The sequence below is a fragment of the Vanessa cardui genome, chromosome 23 (assembly GCF_905220365.1).
Source record: "Vanessa cardui chromosome 23, ilVanCard2.1, whole genome shotgun sequence".
Classification (NCBI taxonomy): domain Eukaryota; kingdom Metazoa; phylum Arthropoda; class Insecta; order Lepidoptera; family Nymphalidae; genus Vanessa; species Vanessa cardui.
Window position 1 is genome coordinate 6,643,590 of NC_061145.1, and position 25,007 is coordinate 6,668,596.

General features: G+C 31.2%; 1 protein-coding gene across 1 annotated transcript; it reads left to right on the plus strand.

The window, feature by feature from the left end:
* Window positions 1-24,806, plus strand: LOC124539867 (muscle segmentation homeobox-like). Its single transcript, XM_047117227.1, has 3 exons — window positions 1-705; window positions 23,337-23,521; window positions 24,024-24,806. The coding sequence occupies exons 1-3, from the start codon at window positions 111-113 to the stop codon at window positions 24,264-24,266; spliced, it is 1,023 nt and encodes a 340-aa protein (XP_046973183.1). The 5' UTR covers window positions 1-110; the 3' UTR covers window positions 24,267-24,806.
* Window positions 24,807-25,007: the final 201 nt, after the last annotated feature.

The window sequence follows — 25,007 nt, forward strand, 5'->3', positions numbered from 1 at the left end:
CCGCCGCTCCTCGCCGGCCAGTCAACCTCCGACCGCGCCCGCATGCGTACACGATCCCACGATCGCGATCCTAGTGTGAAACTGTGCTAAATGGAACTGACTGGCGTTCAATGTTAAAGAAACAAAGATACGAGGACAAGGAAGTGAACATGGCGATACAGAGTGTTTCGAGATACCCGAGCAGCCCGGCGGAGGCGACCGAGCCCCCGAAGGCGTCCAGGATCAGCTTCAGCGTCGCCTCGATACTGGCCGACACTAAGGCGAATCAGGTCGATGAGACGGCTGAAATGATAAGGCATCATCGAACGATACCAGAATCTCCTCTAAGACAATCCCCGGCAGCGCAACCCGAGTTACCCGGCGGGAAGTCATTGTCTCCCAGGCCGTCATCCCAAACCCCTCCCCTGAATCTGAACGCCTCCGCAACTGTGACATCGTCGGATGACGAATACGAAGATTCTGTAAATCAGGAAGATTCGATAGTCGACGTCGAAGATTTGCAAAATGGAGTTCAGAGCGACGAGGACGATAGAACGTCGACGCCTAACGAGAAAGAGAGATTAGGACCCATAAGACCAACTCCGTTCAGCGCGTTGGCAGCGGCGGCAGCGGCCTACCACGGCTTGGGCTGGCCTGGGGCCCCCTCAGTCGTGCCATCGTTCGGACCACTGTTTCAATCACATTTCCCAGTTGGACATATAACAGGTTAGTCTTTAAAAATATATATTTTGGTTTTGATATTCTAATTTCGAAATGAATTATTTATAGAATATTTTATGTTTTTGGTGCCAATTATTTATACAATATTGGCATCATTTAGTCGTGTATTTCAATCGTCGGCCGCGTTGCGCCGGTTTTTGTAAGGGTACGCTGAAGTTTATAATTTACTGCAAGAAACGCCTCTTGTGTTTCCACACAGTCATCAATCACTTTTTTTGTAACCTTAAAATGTATCTTCATGTTTATTGACTTTTATTTTACTGGTACTTTCTCTGCCGGAATGTTTATGGTATATCTTATATCATGTTGAAAATATTTGGAATATTTCTCCATGGTTATTGATGGGGGTAATTAAAATAAGTAATAGGTCACTTACATCACTTTTATAGGTAGTTAATAGCTACAATTTATAAATTTCTACGGTACATATTTTAAATTAAGATGAGGTGTATGAACGCATAAATTGTACTCGTATTAAACAATTGAATATGCTGTTCTGTTTTATAAGTAACTAGATACCCAATTATAATTTTATAAAATGGTTGAGAAGTTAACATTAAAACTAGACGAAATTATTAATATTAAATAATTGTTTTTTAACTATACATATTCCTTTTAAAGAAAATATTCTTGTTAGATTACGTAATTAATTTGTTTTCCAATAAGATATCTGTGTTAATCCAACAAGTAGCAATATAAACAGTAAACACGTTTAAAGTGAAAAATTGTGTGTAAGTTTACAAAGGATAAACCTCTTGACAATTGGGACAAGATGCTAAAATCTCCGGTAACCCCTTAAGAACCGGTCTTCCAAAACAAACACGCAAATAAAGGGGCCAAATAAGCCTTACATAAATAACGGATCTGTCGAAATGCGAAAACAATATCAAGTAAGATGGCGGCTCGAACATGGCCGACGATTTAGCATAATATTCCCAAATGATCCAAGATTTCGTGGATCAGATAAATTTGAATTTTATTTTTATTCTTTTTTTGATATCGATAATTAAATACAAATAAATGTGTATTGTACTTATTGTAGTATATTGGTATTGAAACGATTACATAAATGTAATCAAATGTAGAGTTAATAAAACGAAACGTAAAATAGTACGTTCGATATTTATTTATTGTTTTCTAAATTAGAAGATCGTTGTAAAAAAAGAACTTGCAAAATATTTAATGGAAGCAAATAAAAGTAACAGCGATTACATCTTCGAACGTTTTTTTCGCACGTCTTTCAATGTTTGCTTAAAAAATTCATGCAATTAGGACGATTTCGAAGAAATGATTCGTTTATACGATTACTGAGGGCGGTGACATTAACTTTTAAGATTACTGCTTCATAAAATATATGGATATAAATTTGTAATAAAAATACATACATAATAGGTAATGTCAATTTTATATCTGATGCTAAAACACAGCAGACGTTTTAATTTGCGTGAATTGAAATCATTAAGAAAATTTAATACTTAATATATTTTAACTGTGGCGTGCTAATCGCTAAGTTTTTCTTCGAGTCCATTAAATCACAATATTCATGTTTTTAATATCATTAAATTAAACTTCGTTATTAGTCAAATAAAAAGTTATTTGTTAAGTAAAGTGCATTGCTTTTTTAACTAATTTCATTAAACATAATTAATACAGTAGATATCGGAATATTGTCTGTTTGTAAACGGTTTTGTTAATAAGATAATTTGTTCACAATTTTTATTATTATCGAAATATAAACCACAAAATAGTACTACAATTAAAATACACAAACAAATTATCTCCGCTATTTACTGAATAAGTTGTTTTTGTATTGGAATGTATCACGACTATCACGTGACCTGACGGATTTTAAACCTGGATAAGATACTAATCAGTAACCAAAAATAGTCAATACAACAACTATTACAAATTTTACTAGATCAATCGTTTGACATGGAAACAAGGGTTTATTATTGAGGTGCTGAGTAAGAGTACTAGGTAAAACAATACCCTACGATAACAACAATAACATACATTACATTAAACAATACATTCGATAAAAGAACAATCGTTAATAGAATTATAGAGCTAATAATGATAAAGATGCTCAGATAATCATTCTCTATATTTATTTCCGGATACAATACATGCGTGCATTGTCAGACATGTATTAAAAATGCATGATTTATTAAATATCAGTTTTTAATAATCACGGGATTATTTAAGCACTTGAAAACGTGGTACTTACTCCTGTTCGAATCTGGGATCGTTAGTCAACCTACACGTTATATTGACACATAATGTGAAATCATTCTACCTATCGAAAGATTTCTTTGTCCCTTACTCGCGTGTTTAACTTTTAGCGTGACATTAAAAGCAAATGTGCTTGAAGCACGGTTATTAGTAGGTACAATGAAGTTTTATTATAATGTTTTATTTTTAGTAAAAAAATACCTTCACTAAAACGTAGATAGATAATATAATTCTTATTTTAAATATGTTGCAGTTATCAATTGTGTGCAGTTAATTTATTAATGTACAAAAATAACATACGTCAAATCACTTTTTTAAATCGTTCTTCTTAGAATAAGCAAACGTATTGCTACATACAGCCTCGCCTTCAGCTTAAGCAAATTAATTATTGTAATAATTTAATTGTCATTCAAAATGAATAAACATAGGATGCAACAGATAATAAATATAAAACATTGCTTAAATTGACTATGACTAATTACAGCTAGAGAATAACTAGGTAATTATATTTTTATTGTATATAAAACTAGAAATATTAATGATAGAGCAATCTGGTGTAGTTTTTTTTAAGCAACGTGCTGTAGTTTACGAGTAAGAGATTTAAATTTTGATATTTTATCTGCATAATATACAGACTACTTATTACTTAAGATAAAATATATTCTAGAGTGCTATTAAAACACTATAAATTATTAGTAGTCCCGAATCTAGTAACTGTAAATTTAAACAAGTGTCGGATCTGTGATTTTTTCAAGTCGAGGCTTATAGTTCACGTAATATAATCTGTTTACGATTATAATTAAAAAAAAAAAATATTATTATTCTATTATCTATATTATAAATTATTAGATAATATTTTTAACTTCTATATTATTATGAATTTCGCGGGATTTTTCGCTGCTCTTTTACATTCGAAGTTAAATCTGCGTTTGCGCAAGCGTTCAGATATAATAACTATATTTGAAATTCGATTCACATGTTCGAAAGGGCATCTCTATTTCCCTAATTGATTCGAAGCACATGTTGAGATCATCATGTGATTATTGCATTGTATATCGTATATAAACGCATACCAAGTGAATTTAAGCCGGCATTAACATGCACTACGCTCCTTGTAATGGCTCATTGTCACGTGAACTTAATTTATTTTCAGTTTTACACTAATTAAGTGTAATTTTTTGCCTTTTATTGTGCAGTCGTAAATATGTCAAACATTTCTGCACTATCACTATCCATTAATTTACTTTATAAAACTGTTGAACTTTTGTATGCATATAATTTATTTACTAGTTTCGCGTGTGACTTCTGTCCGTTCGTTTTCGTATTTAAATTGCTTTGAAATAATTAAGTGAAATAATTAAAAAAAGACGTTAAATTGTTAGGAACAAAACGATCATAATTGTTGCTTTATTGTTCGATCATTATTCTTTTTTCTTAATCTTTATTCTAATTAATCTGTCAAATAAGGTTAAGTTTATACTTAGGATTTTACTTAGTGATATAAGATCTTTAAGAAAACAAAAAAAAAAAAATTGTTAGTGGCCAGTGTTAAAGTTGTTATGCATAAATCATTTTGGACTCGGCGGTGCAGGAAAACATCGTGAGGAAATCTGCCTGTGCCGGACGAATTCTCGAAGGTAGAATCACTTCTAAACCATCTCCTCGAAAGTGAAGTTTTTAAACTGGCAGGATGACATTTACAGACCGTTACTAAAACTTTTTTATACGATGCAAAAAGGCTACAAAAACTCCTTGGACATTTGCTATTATAATATAATTATTACAACATGATCACATATCATTTGTCTCAATATGTTAGTGTAAGTAGCGGATTTGTTTTTTTTTTTTCTTAAATTGATCGCTTCATTAATTTACGAAGACAAATGTATTTAATGCATGTATCACGAAGAAACTTTAGAGATGTGAACACATCGATAACATTTAATATAATTTGTTCAATTATCGTTCATAATTCGATCTCGGAGGAGGTAGACGTGTTCCTTTCACTTGTAACATTTTAATTCGCAAAACAATAGTAAAAGTAAAAATTATAATAAACAATTGTGATACGCGGTATTTACTATTGACATTCGGTTAAATTTGTGATAAAATTCATAGTGAAAGTGTAAAACAACGATGAAAATAGAAATTTAAAAGTGAATTCTTATCAATGTTAAGACAGTGACGGTGTATCAAATTGTTGGTGTCTACCATATACCCACTTTTATATATTATCAAATATAAATTAGTCAAATAAACAGCGCTTTTTCGCAAGTAAGATCAACTGTAGATTGGACCAGTGGCATAAAATTGGTATACACATACGATAATACCCGAGTTCAATCCTCAGTAAAAACAGAAATATTTTACATTTTAAATTTTAAACAACATTGTATTTTTCTTCGCATTATTATAACATTTAATATTATAATGGCAGAGAAACAGACATCGTGGGGATGCTGCAATGTAAATAAAGACAAGGACGACAAACATATGCAATGTATAGAATGTAAAAAAAAGTACCACTTCGGTTGCTTGGGAATTGATTCTTGTACGAAAGTGTGCACAGATTGGAATTGTCCCAAATGCAGCAGACCTAAACTAAAAGGAACTAATAATGATGAAACTCCAGTTAAACCATCAATAAGTCGTACAAGTTATAAAATTACCGATTCAAATGTGACCAAAAGATCATCAAAAAGACAAGCGCTTAGTTCTCCAACGTCACCTATAGCAAGTGAGGGAACTTCACAAGAACTGATACGCAATGTCATCAGTGAAGCAATTAATAAACAAATGTCAAACCTTATGATAGATATTAACAAAACAATAAAAGATTCCATAAGTACTCATTTTAAAAACTTAGAAAATAAATTTGAAGAACTTCAAGCATCAGTTTCTTTTATTAGCAACCAGTACGATGATATGAAAAAACAACTTGATACTCATTTGGAATTAGTTAATAAATTAAAGCAAGAAAATCAAACCCTTCAATGTACAGTGACTAACCTACAAAATAAAGTAAACTTAATGGAACAACATGCACGAGCTAATAATGTTGAAATACAATGTGTTCCCGAGTCAAAGAACGAAAATATAATCAATATTATAAAACAACTCTCAAAATCTGTAGGATTCAATATTAAAGATAATGAAATAGTTCACTGCACCCGTATCGCTAAAATGAATCCAAAAACTACAAGACCCAGATCTATCATAGCACAACTCAGCGCACCTATGATTCGCGACCAACTATTAGCGGCAGTTATAAAATTCAACAAAAATAATCCCTCCAACAAACTAAATACATCCCATCTTGGCATAGCAGGTAACAAGGCTCCCATATATGTATGTGAACATCTATCCGCATCGAATAAATCTCTTCACGCTGCCGCTCGTCAAAAAGCTAAAGAATTAAACTACAAACACATTTGGGTTCGTAACGGGCGCATATTTATGAGAAAAACGGACATCTCCGACTACAAATTAATTAATAGTGTGGAATGTCTCAACAAATTAACCTAGACCTAAGTTATGTTGCATGTAAATACGTTGATTCATTGCAAAAATGTTGGCATTAAATGTATATTACCAAAATGTTAAAGGTCTTCGTACAAAAACACTTGATTTCCATAGAAAAGTGTGCTGTAATAATTATGATCTTATTGTATTGACTGAAACTTGGCTATGTTGTAGCATTTTAAGTGCGGAACTATTTAGCGATAACTATAATGTTTACAGAAGAGATAGAGACCGACTCAATTCGAGCAAAAAACATGGTGGGGGAGTATTGGTAGCTGTAAGTACTAAACTTAACTCTCGGCGAATGGAATCCTGGGAGAGTTCCTGTGAGGATTTATGGATCACAATAGACATACACAAAAATAATAAAATAGTTTTGTGTGCTGCCTATATCCCCCCACCGGTCAATAAATCCGTATTGAACAGATTTATAGACAATGTTAATCGTGTTTCAGAATTTACACATTACAATACGCTTATCATTGGAGATTTTAATTTAAGCTGCATAAACTGGGATTTGGTAGGCAAAGCTAGTAACAAGTGCAATTTACCTTCTTTGGCTCAATCTCTTGTAGACTTTTCTCAAATGAACTCTTTTTGTCAAATGAATCACATAAAAAATCAACAAAACAAAATCTTAGATCTCGTTTTCTTTAATAGTGATAATTTTAAAGTTACGGTTAGCTCATCATCAAATGTATTGAGTCGAATAGACCCTTTTCATCCACCTTTAGATATTAGCGTCAACAAGGATGACAATACAGCAAAATTATTAGAGTCAAACTCCAAATATGTAAAATATAACTTTTTTAAGGCTGATTTCGCAGCAATAAATAGTTTCCTCAATCATGTAAACTGGGCAGAAAAACTTTCAGTGTACAATGACGTCGATACAATGGTAAAAATATTCTATTCTGTCATACGGTCTTCAATAGAACAATACGTACCCAAACAGACACACAGAAATAAAACTAAATATCCTCCATGGTTCAACAAAACTCTTATTAAAAGAATTAAAGAAAAAGAAAAACTAAGATCAAGATACAAAAAATATAAAAATCCTATGGACGAGATTTCCTTCATAATTCTAGAAAAGAGATGTGAGAAATTATCATTAGAATGTTACAACTCTTATATAAAACGCTCAGAAGATAACATCAAAACTAATTCTAAATATTTTTGGACATTTACGAACTCAAAAAGACAAAACAATTCTCGTGCATTTCCATCTACTATGACGAGAAATAATGTCGAAATTTCAGGTGCCAGTAACATTTGCAACAACTTCGGTTCACATTTTTCTAAAATTTACAATAGTAATACAGCTACCCAATACAACGTCAATGATATCCTAGCTAATATGTTTGATGACGCTAACAAAAGCTGTGTCTTATCATGTATTCAGCTAAATGAACACGAAATATTGAAGAAATTACAGAACCTAGATCCGCATAAAGGTGCAGGACCGGACGATATACCACCAATTTATTTAATTAACTGCGCATCATCTCTCGCTAAACCTCTAAGAATAATTTATAATGTATCACTAAGTTTGGGAGCATTTCCAACTAAGTGGAAGGTGGCAAAAGTGGTTCCCATTTTTAAAAGTGGTAATAACGAAAAATTAGAGAACTACAGGCCTATATCCATTCTTTCGGTGTTCGCCAAAGTATTTGAGTCTTTAGTTTATCCGTATATATATGCCCAGTTTAAAGGTGGTATTAGTCAGCATCAACACGGTTTTATATCTGGGAGATCTACTAACACGAATTTAGTTAACTATACTGAAATACTAATCGAGTCTGTTGACAAACGAAAAAGAGTTGATGTAGTCTATACAGATTTTAGCAAGGCATTTGACCTGGTTCCCATTTCAGTTCTCCTTACAAAATTATCAGTATTTGGCATGACTGGATCTATATTGGACTGGTTAAAATCATATCTTTATGATAGGCGTTTCTATGTAGTTGCAAATGGATATGAATCTATAAAATTCAACATAACATCTGGAGTCCCTCAAGGCTCACACCTAGGTCCTTTACTTTTTAATATTTTTATCAACGACCTACCAAAAAGTTTTCATCACTCAACACCTTTCATGTTCGCTGATGACCTTAAACTCCTAAAGGTTATTGAAAATTTTGAAGATGCTAGTCGCTTACAGGAAGATCTAAATCGATTGTATCATTGGTGTAAGGTGAACGGAATGGTACTCAACACAGAAAAATGTTCTTGTATATCGTTCACTCGGAATAAGCTTGAAGTTAACACCAGTTATTACCCATACGTCATTGCTAATGTCCCTCTAAAACGCCTTAATACAATCCGGGATCTTGGTGTGATTTTCGATGAGAAGCTTACATTTATTCCACACATAGATAATATAGTCACCAAAGCCTCAAAGATGTTGGGTTTTGTCCTGAGGAACAGCAAAATATTCCGAAATGTACATACCAAAATAATTCTATATAATAGCTTAGTAAGAAGTATACTAGAGTATGGTAGTGTCATTTGGAGGCCACATTATGCAACGCACTGCCTAAGAATAGAGAGGATACAAAGGCGTTTTCTCTACCATCTGGCGTTCTCTCAAAGAAAGGCTAAAGAACTCTCTTCGTATAATGAAAGGCTAGCATTTTTTAAGATACATAGCTTGAGCCAAAGAAGAGATTTGTTGGATTTGATGTTTTTATATAAAAGCCTTAACAATATCTATGATAATCCAGATTTAGTATGTAAGATAAAATTTAATGTTCCCTCTCGATATCCACGCAAAACAATCAATCCTCTTACAAGACCTTTTCGAAAAACTGTTTTGGGCAATAACTCACCAATTTCCAGGATGTCTAAAATTCTAAATGATAGTTGTAAACATTTGGACCCTTTTAGGGACTCACTTAAAACATTTCGTTATAAGTTTTTGAACCACCTGTAACCTAATTTTTATATATAGAGATTTCAATATTTTTTTACCAATAAGTTAATACATTTTCAATATAATGTAATAAATGTTTTATAAACTTCCTAATATTTGCATGCTGTATCTGCCTTAAAAGATAATGCATTTAGAACTAATAAGCTACACTGTAATTCTTTTTACTCAATATTGTATTAATGTAATTATCACTGGTGGATCTTAAATAAATAAATAAATAAATAAATAAATAAATAAATTACAACAAAAAATATCGGTCCTGTACTATACCTGGAACCAAATCAATCCAGCTTTTATGCCTGCTCTCCACTGAATGCGTAATCACGCATCACTTAATAGGTACCTAAAGTTATGCCAAGTTTTTTTTTAAATCTTGATTTCTTTCCAGCGTGTTCTAGTTTCTAATAAACAGCCAACAATGTTACTACTTATAAAAGATTGATTAAATATGCCTTTATGATTTTAAATGTAACATGAAAGTCTTATTTTACGTATATTATATTGTTCGCTATTACAGTTAAATTTATCTTTTAAAATAAAGAATACACGTGTAGGTACAGCGTTGTGTAGTTATAGAAAGTAATAGCGCTAATATCAGCTCAGCGAAGCTTAGTTTATTCACTGGATTTATATACTAAACGTTGAAAAATAAAGGACCCGTTTTCTTATCGGCACAATGGCCTCTTGCCTTTGCCGAGTTAAATACGCGTTAATACGACTATAACTTCGTATTTTCCTATTTGTTTACGAGTCCGCATAATAGACTATTAAGAATGTTAAATTACTAATACAAAATTGCATTGCTTCAGTGGAATTGATTAAGAAATAACTTTTTTTTTCACGCTTATCGAGCTAATGCTCTCGTGATTATTGCAATTTAATTATATCTGTGCCTTTTACTTAAATGTCATTGTATAGCTGATATCAAGAACACGTATTTAAAATTAAATTCGTAATTAATGTCTCGAAAAAGTTTTATTTAAAATTAAATGCTTTTTTTAATTTAAATTTAAAAATAATCATATTTGTTTCTGATTGATTTTTTTAAATTTATTAATGTTAAATGAGATTCGATAGCTTGCTTAATTAAATAATTTGATTACACTTTTAAAAAAAAAGTACGTCCGTGAAAAATACTGGCCATAAAATATATAATAAAATAACTAGACAAAATTTCTCGTCATTAATACTAAGCATTCTATTGTTTTTTTTTCTATAACGTATGATAAAGTATTAAATGAATATATAGCGGTGATAAAATGAGATATAATTTTCCTTAACCTGAAATAATGTGAACACAAGTTTCGATTTCACACCTATCGCGTTTTAATTCGTCAATCAATATTTATTAGGAACGCGTGTCCTTACAAATATTTGATTAAATGACACATGTGCGACATATTATTTACGTAAAAGTTATCCTGATTTCCGTTTATTACCTAATAACAACTCAATACTTACCTCACTTACCTTTAAGAAGTTTGGAGCCTGGTTAAAGAAACAGGATATAAATATAAAAGTGGTTTACAGGTAAAAAAGTAGATCGAAAAAATCTCGAGGAAATTTTATTTAAAGTGGTAAAAACGGGATACGATGAATGTATAATAATAATTATTAATTACATTTACTGTTTATTGTCACGGATTTTTTTAATATATAATAAATTTCGTGAATTTATTCAAACGTCATTTGTATTCCGACAGAAGTCGTTCGGTATCAAAAACCCGACGTAGCCAAAAGCCGGTGGCTTGTTTGTGCAAATTGACGAATTTAATCGCCTGCCTTGTTTCGTGAAGGAATGCATTTTGCGAAAAAAAGAAGCAAAGAACCGCGCGTTTTAATGGGCATTTCTAATTGGTCAACGCATAGGTCGAGGGCAGAATTTGAAATTGCGCAAAAACATTCAATGACCAAGGAGTTTTGATATGCGATTCAGTAAAAAGTCCGCTCGGAATGCACAGATATTAACATTTCACGTGAACGAAATATTCTTTCAGTTGTAAATACTGTTCTACGAATTGCGTGTGGTTCTCCGGCTCATTTGTAAAATAGTCAAAGACCAAGCTAACGTTTTGCTCGTAATTTTACATGCTTTTAACTAGTGCACTTAACATTTAAACTGCACTTCTGTTCATTGTCTAAAGTCGTTACCGGCGTCAACATTGCTGTACTTCTGCGAATAACTAAAAATATATTTGCTTAAAACTACCAGCTTCCTTCAAGATATTCCATTCAAATTTGAACCTTATGCTGAAGGTTTTAAAGCAAAGGGTTTGCCAATTAGCATGATTGTTTGCGAGCTCTAATTTGTTCGTGCAGGAAGCACGGATGGCGTGATGGGGATCCCAGCACCGTATAATCTTTACTTCTGATGTTATCTAAAGATTTATTATGCTCTGTCATCGTCCGCGAGATGGCAGCACGCGTCACTGAAGACGCTACTGGATTTATCTTTTTAAGATTAATTTAATTTTATGTTATAAGCCTTAGTATTACAGTTTATTTTAGTTTAAATTGAAAAAAAAACGTTACGCGACCTCCCACATATTGCGATATTTGCTTTATTGCAATCTAGTTGCAAATGGCAAATTATATTGATAGGTTTTATATAGGGATCCTTTATTTAATTTCGTGTTAAATGAGGCAATGAGTTCGTAAATCGGATACTTTTATGAAGCATTACTTTAAATCAATAGTTACTCGCAATCCAGACATTTAATCGAGCGATTCGCACGCAAACGAATCGAATCGATTAATCGCTCCGTTACCGTCCGCCAGGCGGAGCCATGCGTCAATAAAATACTTGTAAAACTATCGCGAAATGAATTAAAACAGATGGCGAGCCAATTAGGAAAGGCAATCGTGCGAGTACTGGCAGAAAAAAGACCTTAAATAACCCTACAATTCAATTTGTAGCTTAATATCTAAAACTTAAGGTATCTATTTGAAAGGCCGTCGTTGAAGTAATAGGGGTTTCGGGTTACCACTAACGAGTCGCCCCGATAAGAATTTACAGTTACCTGATAGACAAATATGGACGTATTTATCGTTGAGTTTGCACTTGGTCGCTCGGTTGTTCGTGTTATATTATTGTACTCTTGTAATGAGCTTAATACTGTAACTAATTTCGAATATGCCTAATTGGTTACTACATGCTCTCTTCGTTTGTGTGTTTACGAAACTTATTAAAATGATGCAAATTGTTAAACAACATTGTTTTTAGTAGAGAATAAGAGTTTCTAGTGTTATTTCAGGAGTTCAAACGTGATGCGATGTGATATCACAGAGTATTGAAATTTCTATGAGATTAAATGCATTGAAATCACACAAACAACACATTTGTGTATATAATCTAAACTCATTAAGACATTATTATTGTCAATGTATGATCATAGGCAGTATAAAAATTAGCAAAATAAAAACAGATTAAATCGAAAAATATTTGCCTGTAAAAAAAATCTTAGCGATAAAAATATCATCAATTTGTAAGCTAATTATTTAAAAATTCAAAAAAATGCCTATAACTTTTTAATTATTCCACAAAAGCGAACTGGAATAATTTAATGATTAATAAAATATTGAATAATATAGATAAGAATAAAGTTTTTTACATTAAGAAAGCGGACGATACTAATTGTCTATCCTCAATAAATTCCAGATGCTGTTAAGATATCGATGATTTTAGTGAATTATCAACGAATAATTTATTATTAATCGTCTCAAAAGAATTTATAATGTATATGCAAATATCCGTAAATAGTTTCCAAATTTTTATACAGTCTATTTTATAACTCGCTACTGTTTTAATGGGAGATCTACAGATTACGGAGAATAGAGATTATTGATTGATCCAAGCGTTATAATTAATTGCATACATAAATTCATTTTAAAATAATATTTGACATAAAAATATATTTACTCATAGATATCATATTTCTTATTTGAATAATAAAATTTCAATCAATTAATTTAAATTAATGCAATTGCTCTGCGACTAGTTTTTTTTAATGTCAAATTAAAAGATGGAAATTTTTAATGTGACGAAGAGCATATAGAAAAATATAATGTCCACAGATGAAATAAATAAGGGATCTGGCAACACTGATTATAAACGTCAAAACGAAAAATAAATTTACATTCGCAGAATCATAATCCGGGTTATAAATACGGATAACTATCATCGTATTATATTTATTAATTTTAATTAAAAATAAAATAGCGTGGCGAATTAGATAATTTGTCATCGCGGTTTGGTCACATTGTATTCGTACCATAAATAACGGACTTCTTGGAATTAATTTGAATACTCATTTAGGAAAAATAGCGCAGCAAATATTTTTAAAATACACTCCTTTGGTCACGAATGCCTTGCAATCGTTTCGCCTTTAATAAATTCCCGCGTTATTTTTTTATCGTTTTAACATCAAATCTGTTAGTGTTTCATAATTGGAATTTACTTAAACGATTTTTTTTTGTAGAGACACATACCTATGTCTCATGTTTTTGTGCCTAATATTTTTTTTATAAATACCTGTTTACACTCTCGTTTTTTCCACGATATAAAAAATTAGTTGCAAGAACAATTTTTCAATTTTTGTTTATAAAAAATAATACATAAAACATGTTCTATAACTAGGTGGGCAGCGTGCAGCGTGGGAGTCGGGACGCCCCGCGGCGTACCGGCGCACGCGCATTAACATGTTCATTTATTAATATACCCTGTAGAGTTCGTAATATTGACGATATAATTTTATTATATTATTATACGGTAAAGATTTGTCATTATTGAAAAATGAAAGTGTGGAATGTCGGTATATTTCGGCGATTAATTCAATTCAAAGCGTTATTTATTATAACGATATAATATGTAGATTAATTTTTAAATTCAAAAGCATTAGGAAGACTATTTGGAATGCGACCTCGACCTCTCGAAATGAATCTAGACTATAATTTTTAATTAAGAAAATGTCAACATTTGACTTGTTATTACTGTTTCTCCCGAATTAGATTAAAGATTCCTATTGGAATATTTTTGAGTCAATTACATCTTAAATACTAGGAATCATAAAGTATGTTCGAGTATATAATAAGCCATTACCGTTTAACACAGTTTATTTACCTACTAGTTTCCATCTTCGGGTTAGCCTATATATGAGGGAGCGAGAGCAGTTAGGTACCCTATATTTCTATATACACGAGAATATGTATGCAATATCATGATCGGTTGAGTGGTTAAGACGTGAAAGCGTAACAAACAAACAAATTCACTTTCCCATTTATAATATTAGTAATGTACTGGTATAAATCCTAATATATCGCGTTAGTGGGTAACGTACCTAAGTATTGAAATCTATATACTATTATACATGTGAAAGTAACTCTGTCTGACTGTCCGAATTTGATGAAATCTGGTATGAAACAAATTTGAAGCATAGGCTAGGCTACTTTTTTGCCTAACACATGACCACCAACATTAAGGCGAGCGAAGACGCGGGTGACTAATAGTTTATTGTTATGCATTTAATCATTGAAGTTTATCTCTTTGAGGTCGATAAGTCAAACATTGGGGTGTTTTAACGATTAAATATTAACATTTTATAAATATTACTTCATTAAATTAATCGCTGTTTTAAAAATGTAAAAAAAAATATTATTTGACCACAATTGTATTTAAATATCAACACTATATTAATATAGTTATATTATATATATTTAATCATATCTCGGTTAGTTATTTACAATTATAATTAATACTAATGAACTTTATCCTCCGATTATTTTTATGGCGCGATTATATTTTTAATTAATTTGACCGAATTCGTTGTGTAAACATTATTTTATTGAGGATAATATGTTTTATGATCGTACGAGCTCATTGAAATAGTTATATTTAAGAAAACAATGGAATTAAATATCAAAATTAAAAAATATATTATTTAAATTTCGAATGCATTCTAATTATGTATTTTAAATATTTCAAATTGAGTGCAATATTTTCAAGTCCTTACTTTGTCAATAAATATTGATACCTTTTGATCTTAAAAAGTATAGTATTATTCATTTTATATAGTTTTATCAATGCGCCGCTTACCATGGAATACAGAGAGAGAGATTGTTTTCTATGACTCGAATTACTTAAATTTTAGAAATGAGGTTTCTCAACATAGGTAGGTATAATTTATTTAGGTATAATCTATTTATTAAATATGTTTGAAATTAATTTTGAATAAATTAAATTATGTTTGTTTAGTTGAAAGCGCCAATCTCAGGAACTGTAGGTCTGATTTGAAAAAATATTTTAGTGTTAGATGCCTATATACCGTCACGACCAATACGAGTATCAATGAAAAATATTGTAAAAATGCGGGAAATTCTTTTGGAAAACCTTTCGGGAGATTCCGTTGTGTGCGCTGCGTAAATGGTCTGTTTAGCAAAAATCAAGGTACATGAAAGAGTCTGTGGAATAGCCGAACGGCGACAGGACGAGCAGCTAGTTAAATATGTAAGAGGAAAATGTGTTAAAATAATAAAATAAATATAGGTTGAAACGAAAAATATTACATAATTAATTAAATATCCGTTTAGATTCGCGCGCACACACTTCATAGGTATTTGTATTCTAAAAATAATTATAATAGTTGTGTCATTTTAGTGAAATGTCAGAAAGTGATATGCAACAGTAACTATTATAATCATAACATTAACGAATTCTCGCATTGAAGTAGAAAATCACCGCAGGGCGTCTTTCTACGTTTCACGAGTGAAATACGGAGTGTTCTTACAGAATAGCACTGTTGTAATCTTAATGATTCATAAATCCTTCATCCGGATGAAAATTTGGTTCATACTAGTGTGAAGCTGATTCAAATAGCAATATCATCGTAATTTGTTACAAAACTAATTGAAAAAAATATCAGCATTTATCTACAAATTTATCAATACTAAATATATTGGGTATGCGAAAAACTCAGTTAATTTAAAAAGTACCTTCTGTAGTATCACGTTAAACAAAGTTAAATAACTTTCTAAAATGTTACGAAATGTGTGTGGTTGGGTTGATATAAGATTTCAATTATTACAAATGCATTGTGCCAATTGTGATCATATAATACATCATTTTGAGATCATAATAGATTCATCTTCGCAACATATACAATCACATTGAAATACATATTTTGAATGGTCCCATAATTGTCTGGTCATGATCTCTTGAATAATCACGTTCTATTAAGGTCCAATAGAATTTCATTTACAACACAGGTGATTGGTTACTAATCGCAATTGACAGATAACTTTGGATTGTAATTGGATAAGGCATCTTGAAGGTGCAGAATCGTATTCTATTGTATCCAATCGCGTTTTTTCTGCTTTGATTTACAAGTCTATAAACGTATTATACCTAAATAGAGCAGGGTTGCTACATGTAATATTGTAAGGATAGTTTATTTCGATACAGATACAAATTATATATTATTATTAAATTAAAATTAACTATACAGTTCTAAATGGATTTCTCTCTCTCGGATAGTTATTTTATCTCCATAGCTAATAAACAGATGAAAAAAATTCGTATGTATAGGTACAAGGGAAAAGTAGTACAATTGATAATTTTTAAAGGTTTTTTATAGCTGGTCTACCTGAATAAATATGTATAAGGAATGTCTTTAACGTTCGAATTTCGAAAACCATATCTTTGCGGTTCTTTTCACTTTAAAAAAAACTTAATATGCATCGAGATTTAAAAAACGCCTAGTAGTTTTGGATGGGCGTTCATTTTGTTCGTTTTTGCAAGAAAAAGTAATTAATACTTCTTACATGCTAAGTGGTATTTGTTATTAAAAGATTGTATATACTCTGTGGGTAAATTATAATTGTATATGTATGTAAGAATTACTAATTTAAAAAGGACTAGTAATTGTAATAAATAGATAAATAAAAGTAGGATAACAATTTTATATTTAGAGATATTTAAAACTAGGCGGATTTGATTTAAAAATCTGTTCTAAAGTCGTCACATGTTCTAAGCATAAATATATTGTTTAATGACTAAAATGGCAACCCTAGGCGTGGTCCACAAGTCATGCTCCTAATTATAGAAGCATTCTCAATCAATTATACGCAATAAGACAATGAGTTACATTTGTACGGGTAAGAGAAACAATGTAGCTTCGTTTTTTATTGATTTTTTAAACTGTGAAGTTACTTTTAAATAGCTTAATAATACAAAATGAGAATTAATTTGCGACGGGATAGGATACGGGTTAATTAACTAATTATATACAATTAACATTATTGGTACCTTGGGTAGTTACTACAGCATTTATTTTAAATAAAAGTTTTCCCGTTATAATCAAGAAATATTTTTTTCTTTAATTATTCCTTTTTTAAATGAAGTTTCGATTTACATTTTTTTTTAATTCGTTACAATGCGCAAGAACCAAATCAATATGCATATTATATTAAAAACAAAAGTACCTAATATATCTATTTTCGTTTAAAACCGTTACAAAACCGCATACAAATGAATTGTCCACAGATAAAGTAATTTCCAGTTAAATCAGCGGTTTGAACAAGCAGTCAAGTGTTGTCAAGTGTTGGCTGTACGCCAAAATACTAATGTCCCATTGAATAGTGCTATTTGTATTGCGTCGGGGCTAAATGCGCGCTTTAGTTAATCGATACAGACTAGAGCCATGGAATACGCTGGAAATCACAGTTTATAGCTGTGCCTGTGTGTATGTGTGTGTGTGTGTCGGTGATTTAGGTATTAAGGTCGAAGTTTGTATTGGACTCGTTACAGGATTATTCGATAATGTCTACCGTATAATGTTTTAGTTTCGTAGTGACATTGACGTTTATATTTATAAATAAGACTAAAATAAATAAATATATAGACACATTAATAATAATAATCCATCAATAAGAACTGTTTTTACGACATCATACTAACTGGCAACACTAAGATGAGTAATCATTCAAGTTATTTTTACTTTCGCTTTACAGTAAATAAAACCTCACCTCTTTAATAAAAAATAAATAAATTGAACATATTTGGTACTGGCACAATTAAAATATTACCGTTGACTAGCATTAAAAATAAATCGGTACAAACCACTATATCAAAACACTATCAGCAAATTAGATCAAATTAAACATAACCTATAACGTTCAAGTATTAAATCCAAATAATTAAATCAAAGCCTTTTAATAACATATCCGGGGCACAGTTTAACGGCGGACTTCCGCGTTTTCTATGGCCCGGTTCAAAAGCGATCGAGGCGCGTGATGAATGATTCTATACAAGACATTTCGTTTGATCGCCAGATAAATATTGTAGGTGTACTCCGAGAATTCGGGAAGACTTGTTAATGGCTGGGACGGTCTTTGTTTGAACCGATTATGGAGATTTATTGTGATGTCGCTTCCTTTTTGCTTACGAATGTTTAGTTAACGATCGTTTACGTATATCGATTATTTCGTCGTTGAATAAAATAAACTTTGAATTATGTCGTTCGTTCTTTAGTCTAATAGCAAATTTAAAAAAAGAACGCACTTAAGCAGCTGAGTTTTTTAAAAGTGGAATGTAATTAAAATTTGACAAATGTTCTTTTTTTTTTAAACTATATAAAGTCAAATGTATTGTTGAGAAAAGGCTACGATGTTTTAATATGAAAATTCGCTAACTGTTAAGTAAGATAAAAAAAATCAACATAATTGAGATGCGCTATCATTAAAGACATCGCTCAATACAGTCATAGAGTCATCTATATTTACGATCGATCATTAGTGTAAAACATTACAATAAAATCGAATTTTCTGTAAACGCGACTCCCGCGCAAGAATTCCCGCCTCCGTTGCACAGACAACAAAAACGTCAAGTTTAAAACATCGGAATGAATGACATACCACGCCTCGCACGATTAATGGTGGTGCTTTCACAAAAAGCAAACTCGCTCATTAATATATCAACTGTCTTTTTAGCGGTACTGGAATAGTACGGTCGGCATAACATTTAAATTGATTTCATTAACATCAATTCTTATTATATACCGATGGAATCTCGGGCGTAGTGTGTCAACGTACATTGCAATTAATCTATAATAAAATTCCACAGACCATACCACATTTAAAGATAAATAAATTGAATTTGAATGTAATACTCTATAATATAGAGTGTACAGGATTATAGAGCTTTTTCTCTTACAAACTAGAGGTATCTTGCGGACTGGCTTGGCGGAGACTAGCAGTTCATTCTCTTTGACAGTAATGGCTGTCTTTCTTTGGACTTCCATTTGACACTTTTCATCAGGTAGAGTGGAGTTATAAGTCTACACGATTAATATAAAAAAATCATAAATATCATTGTACATTATTATATGATTCTTGTTATAGATTTAGTACTGAATTTGTTTGCATCAGTTTACAAATTGTCAAAAAATAATAATTCTCTACTAAAATAATGATTCAAGGGGTCTTTTAAAAGCTGAATTAAAACTTTAATACATGTTTTTAATTTTCAAATAAAATTAATTTTATATCAAACGAATTATCAATTCCGAGGTATTTTCGATTTGAGAAATGTAAGTACCTATTTCTCATTATTTCGGCTATACAGTAAGTATGCTTGAAATGAAAAAAAAAAAACACAGACAGAACGAGTGTAAAACAATGGCAAAATATATTTAAATTTTAAAACGAGTCGTATTTCTTTCAATACTCTTAAACGCGTATAATTCAGTGAACATCTGCAGCCGATATCTCTTAGACAATTAACATTGGAACAGACAGTTCTCGTGCAAGTATTTTTAAATATGTAATTTAGACGTGGACAATTTAAGGACGAATGCACATGCTAAGACCTATTATGGAGCGTAGGCAAGCCCGATTAATGGATTCTTTTTTATTATTCAAATTTCGAACATTTGGCCTTTTATATATTTTTAAAATGTTTACTATATTATTATCAATAAATTTAATAAACATTGTTTCGCTTTAAGGATTATTTATCAAATAATATAGTAGTAGTAGCCTGTAAAATTACAACTGCTGGGCTAAGGCCTCCTCTCCCATTAAGGCGAGGGTTTGGAACATATTCCACCACGCTGTTTCAATGTCGGCTAGTGGAATGAACAATGGTAGAATTTCGATGAAATTTGACACATGCAGGTTTCCTCACGGTGTTTTCCTTCTCCGCCAAGCACGATTTGAATTATAAACACAATAATAATAAAGTTGTAAACTAATTATAAATATTTTAAGATATAAGCAGCCTATTGCACTCTAATAATAAAGTCGCTAGTGCGTTTTTACTTTATTGACAACGACAGTCTTCCAGTCGCGTGTGTACCTAACTTTATTTTTGTTTGAGTGCGCCGGCAGCCGCTTTGACATCCTAACACGACATTAATACACATGAACTTTTTTTCGGCTGTCACATAATTTACTTTTTCCCTTGCTTCTTGCGGCCCATTAGCTATTAAGCGAGTCGTGGTGTTTGACATCGGGATTAATACGTTGAAATCGTAAACGTTGTGACAAGGTTAATATTTCTAATAGACGCAATGTAACGCGGATTTCATATACATGTGACACGGGAAAAACGTCTCTCTGACTTGACGATAGAAGCCAGATTAGCGTGATCATTTGTCCGAGATAAATCTCTCTATTTTGACATGAGCGAAATTTTTAATTGTAATATATTTGAGATATTTTTTGTCAAATTTTAAATACGTATGTGTAGTATTAGTTCCATATTGTTATTATTTTTTATGAGAGGTTTAAACATAGCTTTTATTACTATTAAATTTATCGTACTTATTTGTTTTAATTGTAACAAATATTAAATATGAAATGTATTAATGCGACTTGTGAACGATTATCAAGGAAATTACTAGTTTCTCTTACGGATGCTCCCAACAAAATCCTATGTAAAATTAAATAAACTGAAACAAAATATCGTCAACAAATGACAATTATTTGACTTTGAACAAGATGTCGTTATCAGCGATCTTCGCCTAACCTCACATAGTACTATACAAGTAGGTACATACATACGTACATATGTCAATTATGAATGACCGTTCATGAATTGATTTGCGTAATTTGTTTATCATCCTATCGACTTTCTAACGCAATTCAATCAATCAACGAACAAACACTAATTAGTTCGTAAACATTAATTAACATCGATATGAGCTATAAAATTTTATCATAAATTAGTTAAAAATAGCAATTATTCATAAAGATTAAGCGATTCTTGTTGTTTAATTTGTTTACAGTTACGTCAGCCTGTTCGACCGGTTCTCGTGTTATTATGAGCTTTAAATTTAATTCAATTAAATATACAAATATCACTTATCTAAGCTATTAGCTGTGATAACAGCGTTTGTTAAGAGATTTGTACTTGGTTTTTGTTAATTGATTTTCTAACATCTAATAGATATATCATATGATCGATCTATAGATTTTAAATAGGAATTTCTGTAGGCTCTGTCGAGTAATTGTTTGTATTTTTATAATAGGCTGTCGGATGATACTTGATGGTAAGTAGTCACCACCGCTCAGAGACGTAGACGCTGTAAGATATAATAACCATTCCTTACATCACTTAATTGCGCCACCGACCTTTTGAGTTGTGATGTTATGTGCTTTGTAGTTACACTGGCTCACTCACCCTTCAAACTCGAACACAACGGTATAAAGTATTACTATTTGGCGGTAAATATATGATGAGTGGGTGGAAACAAAGGAACATAAGTTTTTTAACCCGTCCGCAACTAAATGGTGTACATTTGTGTCTCTGTAAATTGAAGATGACCTTTCACTATCAGCATATCATGTTGTATCGCTAGAAGTGACCTAATAGTTATAGTTTGTAATGTGGACTACAAATCTTTTAAGACCAGTCTTGAGTTTGATAGATAAATTGACAAGGACCATATGATGGTTGGATTAAAAGTAAAAATATAGACAACAATACTTACTATATACACTTTACTTTCTCAATCTTTACAATACGCTTGAAACATCAGCTGTAAATTATATATATATTTAAAAAAGCCACAAGCGCTTTATCACATATTGGTTACTATGTGATAAAGCGCTTGTTGCTTTTTTATATAATAACGAGGAAACATAAACTCATTTGAGTTTGTAAATATGAGCTCTAATCGAATATCTCAAACCGGTCCAGTTAAAAAAATACTCGGTTTTGCGTATTAATACTTGTTTTATCGCTAAATCATTTAAAAATTACTTTGTATAGATGTTATCGTCAGGCCGCGGTCCGTTTCCTCCGCGTTGCGCGTTATACGATTTATTGAGAAATAAGCGGCATTCCACAGAAGTCTTCGGTTATAGAGTCGTATACAGAACTATTAGTTTTATATATTATACAATTTTAATTCAATTTGTAAAGAAATTTATTTACAAATTAATTTTATACATAAATACTTTTTGTTATTTAAAAAAAAATAAAGAATGTTAGCTGGTATTTTTATTAAACTAAGGAATTAATTTATACAGCCAATAATAATACAAAAGGTCATTGCACTATATTTCGTTTGATTATTTTGTACATAAATATCGTATAGCGTAATTTAATTGAATACTTAGTTAATAGATTGATTAGATAAATACAAGTATCACTCGCTTTTAACTAGTTACTGAGTTTGTCTAATTATAATATCACAGATTGTTGATATCGGAACATGGCAATTGTTTCATTTAGTTAATTTATTTAAATTGATACATAGTCCAATTGAAATTTTGTATTGTCATCATTGATACTAATGTAATAATAATGCTGGTTTGAAATAAAAAATACATGACATTTGATTTAAAAAAAAAGAAAAACTGATTTTAAAAATGGAACATTAAGGTTATAGTAGCATGTGAATTATTATTAATGGAATGATTTCTTTCACAGATGCCAATGGCGAGCCACCGAAACTGAAATGCAATTTGCGTAAACACAAACCGAACCGCAAGCCCCGGACTCCATTCACCGCTCAACAGCTGCGCGCTCTAGAGAGCAAGTTCGTAGACAAGCAGTACCTGAGCATAGCTGAACGGGCTGAGTTCTCGTCATCGCTTGGACTGTCAGAGACACAGGCTAGTTACATATTTAAATATAGAACTATCAAAAATTACAATAGTACCAACTTGATAAAAATACTTTAAAAATTTTTTAGTATTCAAAAATAGAATGGAACAAAACGATGAAAGTAAATGTTTTTTAAATGTATAGTTCAGATAACTTGGTGTTGAAAATGACAAAAAAACATTACAATGGAAATGAATTATTATAAAATAATAAATTTTTAATGGAACCTATTAGTTTCGTCGTAATATTGTAATTAATAGTTATAAACATATTTACAGTATGTTATATATTTTGATCGTTTCTGATTTCTTTATTTTATAATAGATAGATATTGGTATGATTATAACAAATACCGTATATAATTACCTACTGTTTTAAATACAAAATAAGTTTTAAATAGGTTATAAAAAACGTTATCAGTTACAAACATGACCTCTTTTCGCACGTGTGACCTTTAGACTTAGAACGTTAGTGAGGCATGTTACAATAATTGAAATTATTTGTCATCAGGTCAAAATCTGGTTTCAAAATCGTCGCGCCAAAGCGAAACGCGTCCAAGAAGCCGAGATCGAGAAACTCAAAATGGCGCAGTTTTCCCGCCATCCCCACCACATGTACCCTCACCCGTTGCAGCAGTATTTCCCCCACCACTTGATGGGAAGGCCCCTACCACCGATGATGCCGCCGCATTTGGCAATGCATACGTCTTTACCTGGCTCACCATCTCCAAGTACGCAGTCAAATGGACAGTAATAAATATTGAAAATAAATTGTATATTTTTCAAATTCTAAGGTCAATTTAAATGCATAAATGAGAGCAAAGAACTTCCGACATGCATGAGATATATCTGTTATGGTTATTGTAATGTATTGGTGTTAAAATTAATGATTGAATGCGCGCTTAAACGACCTCTTTAATTTAAAATCTTTACCATTTAATTTAATAAGTTATAAGTTATTTCTGTGTATTGACGCTAAGGCTGTATGGTGCAATACGTTCACCTATATCAAGTGATGAGAAAAAAAATGTCGCCAAAATAGATAAGAAAACTCCCTTGTAATCTGTCATGTTCGATTTTCTTATATCTTTGTAAATTATCTTGTAAATATAGCTTAAGTTAACGTATTTTACTTAATGTTGTATTATTTAATTATAATTAATTCTTAATCAAAACCTTTATAGAACCAAATCATAGTAACTATAATATTATACTTATTTTTAGTACAAAATTATCCTTACGTCGGTTTTCAGGAATTCAAACGTTTAAAGTGTAAATAAAGAATTTATCTGTAAATTAAATATTTGTACTTGTGTAGTAAATATATTAATACTTGATGAAATATATGAAAGTTTTATTTCACTTTCCTCAACATTATTAAACCCTCCTTAGTAAATTTTACTTACGTTTTTTTTTAAATTACTAAGTAGATAATTAAATTACAAAATTCATGAGTATTATTTTCTCTGTAAATTATAATATTATGTAAGATGAT

Coding starts and splice junctions, on each gene's coding strand:
- LOC124539867 (XM_047117227.1), top strand. CDS start 111: ATGTTAAAGAAACAAAGATACGAGGACAAGGAAGTGAACATGGCGATA. Junction 706..23,336: donor CCCAGTTGGACATATAACAG/GTTAGTCTTTAA, acceptor TTTCTTTCACAG/ATGCCAATGGCGAGCCACCG. Junction 23,522..24,023: donor TTGGACTGTCAGAGACACAG/GCTAGTTACATA, acceptor ATTTGTCATCAG/GTCAAAATCTGGTTTCAAAA.